We start from the raw sequence: 11307 nt of genomic DNA on the forward strand, positions 1-11307 counted from the left end.
TTCATGCAGTTTGCCGCTGTATTTTCTGTTCATATGAAGTAATGCTTCAGTATTTGTCAGGCTCAGACTAGTGTCACACAGGGGGCAAAATCAGCCTGCTGAAATACACAGCTCCAATGCGAGCAGTAGCCTCTACATCCGGAAACATTGTGTCGGCTCAGGGCAAACACAGCTGATTTTGGAAAAGAAATCAGAGACTTTGAATTTCAAGTATTTCAACAGGCTCATTTCGGCCCCTGTGTGGCACAAGCCTTACGGGTTATTCTGCTTGTCTTTCTTAGTGCAGGTGATTTCATGTTCTCTGAGGCTAAACTACTTTTAGTATTAGGATAAATTCTCATATTATTTTTTGGTAAAATGTAATACCAGTTTTTTGTGATAAGAAAATGGATCTAATGAAGTACAGGTCTGGAACCTGTAATCCAGAATGCTCGGGACCTGGGGCTTTCCGGATAACGGATCTTTCCATAATTTGGATCTTCATACCTTAAATCTGTTAGAAAATCATGTACACATTAAATAAACCCAATAGGCTGGTTTTGCTTCCAATAAGGATTAATTATATCTTAGTTTAGATCAAGCACAACATACTGTTTTATTATTACAGAGAAAAGGGAAAGTCTATGGGAGATGGCCTTTCCTTAATTCAGATATTTCTGGATAACAGGTTTCTGGATAATGTATCCCATGCCTGTATTTTGTTTTATTCAGAGATGGATAGTTTTGCTAACTTTTAATCTTCTCTGTGTAACAGGGATGACAAGAGATATTCCATTGAAAAATGGCCCAAGCATTGCATTTTTTCAGAATAAAGGTAGGGAACTAAATATTTCTTCTCCTTTTTCTAGCTGTATCTAGGGAGGGACACATTTATGTCCGTATCATAAACATAACCGACAGTGCCTTAGTTCTTTAGGGAATTTACCTTTTAATGACAGACATAATATAAATCAGTGACACATTTCTGTGTATATTAAGGTTTAGCTTATCAGGTATACCATTAGCAGTTACACTTCAGTTGGACATATTCATTCACTGTGAGACTAAAGGGGCAGTTTTATCAAAATGTGAGTTTAGAGCTTAATAAATAAAAACTCACACATGTTCTATTCATTCCTGTGGGATTTTTAGAATTGTATTTATCAATAGGTAAAAGTTAGAACTCACCATTTGATAAATAGTGTTCTAAAAATCCCATAGGAATGAATAGAAAGTGGATGAGCTTTTATCTATTAAAGGGATACTGTCATGGGAAAAATCAGTTAATAGTGCTGCTCCAGCAGAATTATGCACTGAAATCCATTTCTCAAAAGAGCAAACAGATTTTTTTATATTCAATTTTGAAATCTGACATGGGGCTAGACATTTTGTCAATTTCCCAGCTGCCCCATGTCATGTGACTTGTGCCTGCACTTTAGGAGAGAAATGCTTTCTGGCAGGCTGTTGTTTTTCCTTCTCAATGTAACTGAATGTGTCTCAGTGGGACATGGGTTTTTACTATTGAGTGTTGTTCTTAGATCTACCAGGCAGCTGTAATCTTGTGTTAGGGAGCTGCTATCTGGTTACCTTCCCATTGTTCTTTTGTTTGGCTGCTGGGGGGGGGGAAAGGGAGGGGGATGATATCACTCCAACTTGCAGTACAGCAGTAAAGAGTGATTGAAGTTTATCAGAGCAAAAGTCACATGACTTGGGGCAGCTGGGCAATTGACAATATGTCTAGCCCCATGTCAGATTTCAAAATTGAATATAAAAAAATCTGGTTGCTCTTTTGAGAAACGGATTTCAGTGCAGAATTCTGCTGGAGCAGCACTATTAACTGATTCATTTTGAAAAAAAAATGTTTTTCCCATGACAGTATCCCTTTAAGCTTCAAACTGACATTTTGATAAATCTGCCCCTAAATATTTGATGTGTTTGATTTGTACAAAGTAACAGAAAGACTGATTACAGTAAAACCTCAATTTTACATGTTCTTATTTTAAGTTTTCCCACATTTTCCATCATTTTCCAGTCCCCTGAGAAACATAAAATGGGGGTTGAACTGTACTTGACAGTGAGTGCAATTTAAATCAGTAAAGTGTGCGTTATACTGTAAGTAGAAGGGACAAACAGCCTGCCACATAAAATGCAAGGACAAATATATTTAGGAAACACTACAACTTAGGGCATGGACCCACATGTGGATCTTTGCTGCAGTTCACGCCATCTATGCAGCAGTCAGCTTTTCTTAAAAGCTGTGGCACGAACTGCGTCGAAAATGTGGCGATTATCCACATTTGTGTCCATGCCCTTACTGCTGGAAGAATGGTCATACAGCAAATGTTATCACCAAATCTGTTTGTTCCTTGTATTTATATCTAGTCTAAGCTTGAAAAATGCATAACCAGTGCCATCTTGGGTGATACATTCCTCCGAACAGTGCCGATTTTCGCAGGACAGACACGATTCTGACAGCACACTGTCCTGGATTCCTATTCAAGTGTCCCATGTTTCTCTTTGATCACCTGCACTAAACAGCCAGAAAAAAGTAACAAAGTTTCAAACTACATGAGATTCAGAGATTTTTGGCAAAGATCCCAGAATACCCAACACCTGCACTTAGATACAATTGTAACTAATTAAAATAACCAGGTCCTTTGGGGGATCTGTGATTTACAGCTTAAAGGGGAATTTTACCTTTATTAGCAAAACTGTAATAAAACATAAGCATGGCCTTAAGACCCCCAGAAATTTGTCCATAGCCCACTTTAATGTTTGTAAAACGGGCATAGTGTCTGTGTTTGTGTGTGGGGGAGGTGGCTACAAATGGGCGTGGCTAGAAATTCTCAGCGCTCTATGCGCACGAGATATTTTTGTCCCTCTGCAATTTTTTAAATGTTGGGAGGTATGGTGATATAATTATGAGAAAATGGGCAGGATATTTGTACATCACTTAAATTCAGACAAAAAGCAGAGTCAATAACAGTTTCTTATCCTTCCATCAGTCTAAACATGTACAAAATATAACTGATGGACATGCCTATTTCTCGTAGACCCCTAGAATGTGCAGATCTGACGATAGTAAACTGGTACTTAAATGCGTATTAAAAATCAATTACAAAATCAAAGAAATTTTAACTTAACAATATGCTTATATAATTTACTTTATAAACATAATTAACAGCTCATTTTGTGATCATTGTAATTACCTTTTTTCCCTCCCTTTCTGTGTTAAGAGCCCAGAGTCTGTTTATTTTTTTGGCACTGGGTGATGATCTTTTTCGTTAGGTTTCAAAACCCTCTTTGCCCCTCACAGGCTCAACTGTATTAATTATGGGATGCTAAAAAACACATTCTGTTGGCATCACTCAGATAAATAATGATGACCTGTCAGATAAATGATGAATGAGTTTCCTGTTAGCCTGGATAAAAATTTTTTTTTGCTTGAGTCTCTAGCTAGCCGTAACAAGACAAGGCTGTTGTCACATGTAAAATACACGTCTCTATGTTAGCATTAACTTTAATTATCATTTTAAAAATTGTAGTAAATAAAAGCCGCGCAGGTCCCATCTCTTAGCTCTTCCTTGCACTTCAGATAGGCCTGGCACAGTTTCAAATATATTTGAGATCATTTTACTTCTAGAAAATAAATTCTCATCCACCCAACTTTAATCCAGGTGGTAGCATGCTTTCAGTAAATGGAGTTATCCTTCCCTTTGTTCAGTGTTTAAATGATCCTGGGCTAATCATCAGCTCCACAACAAAGGAACAATCCTCACGCCTAAATGTGTCCACTACCATGCTTGATTGTCAGTTTGATGCGCTGTTGCTTCAACCTCCCAGGCAGCACTTTCCTGTTATATACTCTGTATTTGCAAACCTACATTTTCCATTCATCTGGGAGACAGTCTTCAGTATATTTTTTTTGCTCCTGCCATGTGTTCTGTTGTCAAAGAAGTAGTTCAGAAACTGCTACTTTTTCATAACGTCTAATTATCTAATTTGATACTTTTGATTTGAGACTTTGATAGGGGATTGTTACTGCCTTTGAGGCAACTGCTGTCTCGTAATTTAGGTTATTTAAATATGAAAATATAAATATGAAATATATAAAAATAGCCAAAAAAAACCAAAATGAATTTAAATACTCAGAGAAGTACTCTGAGTAAATCAATTGATTTGTTTGGATTGTTTTTTCATCAGTATGGATTAATGCTAGTTTAATTATCATCAAGTACAAGGTAATGTCTAAATACAGAGAAGAAAGAAATCTGTATGCCTTGTTTAAATATGGCCCTTTGTTTAAAATGTGAAATTGCAGAAACATTTTGGAGCATTCTGGATACCCGGTATCTGGATAATAGCTCCTATATAAAATGTAACTGCATAGGCAAGGGGTATAGCGGCCCCATATCTTTTAAAACAGCAAAATATAGCACTGTACAGGTATGGGATCCATTAACAGGAAACCCATTATCCTGATCCCATAGACTCCATCAAATAATTCACATTTTTAAAAAAAATATTTCCTTTTCCTTTGTAATAATAAAACAGAACTTTGGTAACTAAGCTGCATAAATTTATATTGGTGGCAAACCAAACCTATTGGATTTATTTCATGTTTAAGTGATTTCTTAGTAAACTTAAAGGGGTGTTCACCTTTAAATACTACATTTTAGTATGATGTAGAGAGTGATATTCTGAGACAATTTGCAATTGGTTTTCATTTTTTATTATTTAAGGTTTTTGAGTTATTTAGCTTTTTATTCAACAGCTCTTCAATTTGCATTTTAAAGGGGTTGTTCGCCTTTGAGATAACTTTTAGTATGATGTAGAGAGTGATATTCTAAGATAATTTGCAATTGGTTTTCATTTTTTATTATTTAAGGTTTTTGAGTTATTTAGCTTTTTATTCAGCAGCTCTTTAATTTGCCAATCTGGTAACTAAATTCTAAGGACTAATTACCCTAGCAACCATGCATTGATTTGAATAAAAGCCTGGAATATGAATAGTAGAAGGCCTGAATAGATGGATCAGTAATAAAAGGTAGCAATAACAATACATTTCATTAATCGCACTCTAACGGCCTGCCAGTTCCGTTGGATATATGAAGATATGAAGACAAGTGTAGGTTTAAAACCAATTTTATTCGAAAAATGAAGTTAAAATTATAACATGAACACTTGGGGGGGGCATGGCTTGACGAGTTTCGAGACTGCTAGTCACTTCCTCAAGAAGCCTGTGCGCCCTCTGCTGTATAGTCCTATAAATAGCCCAAATGATTAATTATTTAAAATTCCTGAAATAAAGGCTACATTAAACACAGTCACTACTTAGACGTTTTTACTAAATATTAAATAAATACACAGATGAAACATGATAAACAATATATCCACTGTGTTAGGACATTTGTAGCCTTACAGAGCATGTTTTTTTAGAAGGGAGTCAGCGATGCCCATTTGAAAGCTGCAGAGAGTCAGAAGGAAAAGACAAATAACTATAAAACTATAAAAAAATAAATAATGAAAAACAATTGAAAAGTTGCCTATTCTGTAACATACTAAAAGTTACCTTTAAGGTGAACCACCCCTTTAAGGTCCCGAGAATTCCAGATGCCTGAATTAGCGTTAAGGAAGATATACACAGGCTGATAGAAGCTGCCCACTTGACCCCTCCACTATTAGAAACTTTACATAATATGTTTGTTACCTTTTAGGTCAAACAATTTATAGTAAATGCATATTTAATTGAAAATGTACTTACTTATGAACATTTTTCTTATTTAGTCTTGCTTACAATTAGATTTTATAAAAGACTGACAAAGTTATAACAGTATAATACACAAGAGCCATGAATATCCTGTAAATGATATCCTTATAAACGGTGCTTAGTGATGTCATTGGTTATAATCGGAGCTTTGTGGTGTCAATTCTGTCACAACTCACTGAAACGTGTGTATTATGATAAATAAAGTACCCCCTGTTGCAAAATATGAAGATATTAGAAGTCACCTTGGAGTTCCATGACTTTTTTGAAAACTCTGGGTCTTCAGTCTCATGCTTTTATATGTCATGGAACTCCTCGGTGACTTATAATATCCTTATATTTTACAAGAGGGGGTACTTTATTCACTATGTAATTGTCTTGTCAGCAGAAATGATGCTTCTTGCATCTCCAGAAACTATGGATTGTGTTGCTTGTACGTCATTCTCTCTACATCATTCTCATTTACAATGATAAAGTTAGAATTCGATCATTCGGTTCTCATCGTCATGCTGTCACAGATACTTTCTTTTTGAAAAAAACACTTTGTGCTTCCAACATTTCAAACAGCCCCAAATGTAGCCTTTAAAAAATAATCTGCTTTTCTTTTTCTAACTGCATAATCTGGCTTCCAAGGGAAATATATTGCTTGGTGAAATGGAATGTCTTTTGATGGTAAGTCTCACGTTTTGCATCAGTTATTTAAAATGATTAAAGGGGAACTCCACAAAAACATAACTTGGGCTTTTTGAAAAGTAAACATAATTTCAAGCAACTTTGCAATATAAATTAATTAAAAAGTATTCAGACTTTTCATGATTTTAATGGTTTGGAACAGATCCCTAAACCTAGCCCCCTGCTCTCCTGCCGATCTGTCTGACTACTTTACTGAACTATAGAAGCGAAGGTTAGTGCTACTGCCACATAAAAATAAATAAATATGGTACCACTTAATGAAAAAGTATTAAATCAAAAAATGCCAGTTGAAGTAAAGAATGAAGGAGAAAACACTCACAGTTCACCTCAGTCCCAAGGTGCAAAGTCAAAATTACTGTGTCCGAACGGAATGTAAGGGTCTCCAAAAATACGAAAACAAATCTAAAAAAGTAGAAAATGTATTAGGACATGATACCTAACGCGTTTTGTGCCTATTGGGGCACTTACTCATAGGATAAATGGCACACCCCTGTACACATGTTATATAGGGGCTGTAACCAATCACAAAAGATACAAACACATGTTACCAATCCAATGCAATTAGTCAAGTTCCACCTAGTGGTTGGAAAACTAACTGTTACATACATGCACAATATACAAAAAAGATACACCTCAAACAGAACAAGGAAAATAAAGTGAAAAATCACAAATATGGAAAAAAAATAAAAATAAGGGGAAACGTGTGTATATGTATATATATATATATATATATATATATATATATATATATATATATATATATATAAAGCAATCAGATAATTACAAATAAAGAAAAACTAGAAAAAATAAAACCAAAAAATTCAAATTACCAGTCTAGTTTGATAAGGTTTTCTCAGTATATATATTTTTATTTTTTCGAATACAAAATGAGATACTAAGTATGCTCAGTACTCATATAGGCTAGCCTACATCAAAGATCAGGCCTTTGTTGGAAAAGTATATTTAGATGAAATGTATATAATTTAAAAGAACAAAATTTTCAGAAAAACAAATATTACTCAAAAGTAATTACCTAAAAAAGAGAAGAATTACCTAGAAAAAGCATGTGACATCAAAGTCGCTGTTTAAACCAGAGGGTTTCCTACTTCCTAAGAAAAATATCCACTTAGTTTCCAAACGGAGTAGTTTTGGCAAAACGTCTCCCCCTCGCTTCCCCCTTATCACTCTATCAATACCTAAAAGTGACAATTTATTAATGTCTCCTCCAGTACATTCTTGGAAATGTTTTGCTACTTGGGAATCGCTATGTCCCTTCCTTATGTCCAAAATATGCTCCCTAATGCGATTTTTCAAAGGTCGAGAGGTTTGACCTACATATTGGATGGCTTTACTGAACTGCCTGACTACTGTTACTTTGTATCAACAGCCATTTGTCCTCAGCCTGCATCCTCCAAACCCCACAATTCCCTGCACACGTGATTTCAATAGGGAACAGAGCATCAGAGTGCAATGCATTGTGGGTTATGTAGTTCCTGCATGCTGTCTGTAAGCTGTGAGAAGTTGTTACAATTTGAACATCAGTGTTTAAATCCCTCCTTCCCTGTTAAACAGCTGGATTTCAGCATAGAAAATGGTATGTATTCATACTTTTTGAAGAAACAGGTAACTGTGATGGATATATTAGGGGTTTCTGTGTTATGTGGGCCTCTTTATCAAATTTTGGTTTGGAAGCCGGAGTTCCCCTTTAATGTATACCTCAGATTAAGGAAAAAAATTGAAAAGTTTGTAAATATTTGTAATATTTTAACTTCTTATTTTAGGTCAACAATCTCATCATGATGATCGACAGGAGTTTACAGACGAGGAGCCATTTTATGAAGAAAATATGCAGTTTTTACAACACCCCGATGATGACTCAAATGTTGAACGTCAAGTTAAAATGTCTGCATGCGTCTGCAGTGAACAAGTTGAAAAGCAATTTGCAATGTTACCAGGCCCATCCCAGGCAAAACAGCAGCATATACCTTTGTTGCCAAGAGAGCAGCCGTATGATAACTTTACAAAACACTTAAAGGGCCTAAAAGCTTTAAATGTAGCTATGAGCAAGGGAATCTTGCATAGGATGAACACAATGCACATGGACCTCTGCCGTCTTAACATAAGTATGAATAAAAATAGCTTTCTTTGTAGAAAAATGCTTAAAGTGGAGGCCAAACGAAACCGCTTACTCTGCCAAATGAATGACAACATAAGCAAGCTTTCACAAAGTGTGCTAATGGCAGTGCAACAGAACATCAATCAAAGTGCATTGCATCCCATTTCTGAAGAACAGAGAAGAACTGATATGGAAAGCAATTCCCCTGCACTTCCCCTGGAATCTGCTGCAGACCCTTATTCCTACACCACAGCTACAATAACACCCCAGTCCACTCCATGTCATCATTCTTTAAGGTCCAGAAGAAACCGCTCTTCATTGCCACAGTGCTGTGAGCTAAGGTCAAAAGCTGCAAAGCAAATAAGAAAATGAAACATTTTCTATATGTATTTGGTAATGATATTTCAGCTGTCTTGCTTGCTCTGAAAAATAGTACTCTCAGGAGTACTATAAAGCCATTTTTTGGGTCTATTTACATTTGAATGCTTCATAGAACTAGTATTTTCCTGTAAAAAGGTTATAAACAGCACACTGTCAACACATTGAAGAAATATTGTAGATTTAAGAGTTCTTAGTAAAAACAAATTGTGTTACCTTAATGGAGCTGATTATAATATCTGTGGAGAATGGAAGGCCATTATGTATGCATTATTATTAAACAACTGCACCCTTATAATGATGTTGTTTTTTGAATTGTTAAATACATATAAATTGCATGATCCTGAAACAATTTCATATACAGGTATGGGACATGTTATCCAGAATGCTCAGGATATGGTTTTTTGTCCACATACTGAATTTTTCTGTAATTTTGGATCACCATGCTTTAAGTCTACTAAAAAATAATTTAAACTTGAATTTACCCCAATAGGATTGTTTAGCCTCCAGTAAGGACTAAATATATCCTAGTCTGGACCAAGTACAAGGCAATCATTTTTAACATTTTAAATTATTTGATTATAATGGAGTCTATAGGAGATGGCTTTCCTGTAATATGCAGCTTTCTGGATAACAGGTTTCCGAATAATGGATCCCATATCTATAGTTTTGTGTGGATAAATATCATTTTGGGAAGAAAAATAGTAGAAAGTACATAAATAGTGTTGCACTGAATAGTATGGATATAGTGAGTTTGGCCTGAATTAAAATGTATTGAGAGGTACAGGTAGGAACAATAGAATTCTACCTGTGTTCAGCACTAGCAATGGCAGATATTGGGGTGCCTTCAAAGGCACCCAATGAAAATTTCCGGGCCGGCCCGATCGACGAGCCAACCGATACCCAAGTCTTCTACCAATAGGCCTTGTCTCCCACCATAAACACACGAATATCGTACCAAAATTAGTTTGTACAATATTATCTGTGTGTCTGGGGCCACCTTTACTGGTTGACCAATTGATCTATATATATATATATATATATGTTGATGGGTACCACTTTCAATTTTTCTAATTTATTACGTGAGTTCAGAATTTGATGGCAGCATCTGGACCAGTAAACCCTAAACAACAAAAATAACATGGGTAGTCAGGCACTCCAAGTATTCAAAGCTACATTAAAATAGTTAACATCTCCATCTACCCTACGTATTTTGTGTCCCAAGGACACTTAGTCATGGGTTAACTCTATAAAGCAGGAGGGGGGTATTTATAGATCTTACAGCCAATAGGAACAACTTTGGAGTTAGTCCTAAACAGGCAGCGCCCATTACACATAATATACATATAAATATAAAAAACATCCAAAATGCTGTATACTAAAAAGACACTATGGATGTAAGTAAACATACATTGTATACTTACTATTTGACAAATAGCATACTTGTCAGAATGCAAATTACATAATAATTGTTTGTCAAGAGAAACATTTGAGCTGTGCTACAGTTTACCTTAAAGGGATATACCAATACTGCCCCAAGAAAACATAGTTGGCACATGGGTACCAGAGAACTTAAATCCGTCCTTGAAGGTAGATGTAGAAAATATAAAACAAAAATGAAAACAGCTCATTTATTGCAATCCTAACCCATAAAAACATAGCAGAGAATATAAATGAAGGGCTTCTCCTAACATCAAGAAAACCTTGGAATGAAACTCCATGCAATGAGCACTCTTAATCTATATATTACAAAACAATTCCAAAACCAAACATAGATTTGAAGATGTTCAAAGTTTACTGACATTGTTGTATTTCTAAATGAACACTAGATTGAATTAGATAGTGGCCAGTACCTAAACCCCGTGGCTTCTTATCAGCATGACATTCTGGATTTGGAATGATGTGTCACCATCCCTTCTGACTGATGTCACCGTTTAGTAATCTGCTCCCACTGGGAAAAGGGCAATATATACATAAACTTAAAATCAGCACAAAAAATGGAGGTTAATAATAAAGATATTGAAAAGAAACCTGACATGCTAAACACTCAATTCACATGAATTCTACTGTTCTTTGTTCCTGCAGGTAACAGCACGTGAAGTGGCATGAACACAATTGGCTTTCTTCATCTTTAAGAGGGGCTCGTCTGAAGATTGGGATAAAATCAACACGTCAACAATGGAGACCCAGAGCAGACACATTGGCAGGCTTGAATATAGCTTTAATTTCCATGGCTTAATCAGGCATTTGTTGTAATCAAGTATCAGTAGTTTTTATTTTGTGACTTCATTTTTCTTGTTTGGTGAAGCATCTTACTGAAAACTAATGTAATGGATTTACTATGACGGTATAATAGTGGTATAAAAGTGGGCTA

The 11307-nt window shown here is 35.5% G+C and overlaps 1 protein-coding gene across 5 annotated transcripts in view; it reads left to right on the forward strand.

Moving 5' to 3' along the window:
- The window catches only part of fam118b.L (family with sequence similarity 118 member B L homeolog), a 37138-nt gene extending 25831 nt beyond the window's left edge, over window positions 1–11307 (forward strand). Inside the window, exons 8-10 of one of the 5 annotated variants that reach the window (XM_018225747.2) lie at window positions 755–814; window positions 8221–8948; window positions 11019–11307. In XM_018225747.2, the coding sequence (XP_018081236.1) occupies window positions 755–814; window positions 8221–8927 (767 nt within the window). In that variant the 3' untranslated portion in view covers window positions 8928–8948; window positions 11019–11307. Of the gene's footprint in view, window positions 1–754; window positions 815–8220; window positions 9248–11018 lie in introns of those variants that run through there. The other 4 variants (XM_018225749.2, XM_041569219.1, XM_018225748.2 and 1 more) reach the window with 4 other exon arrangements.

The sequence above is a fragment of the Xenopus laevis genome, chromosome 7L, assembly GCF_017654675.1.
Source record: "Xenopus laevis strain J_2021 chromosome 7L, Xenopus_laevis_v10.1, whole genome shotgun sequence".
Classification (NCBI taxonomy): Eukaryota; Metazoa; Chordata; class Amphibia; order Anura; family Pipidae; genus Xenopus; species Xenopus laevis.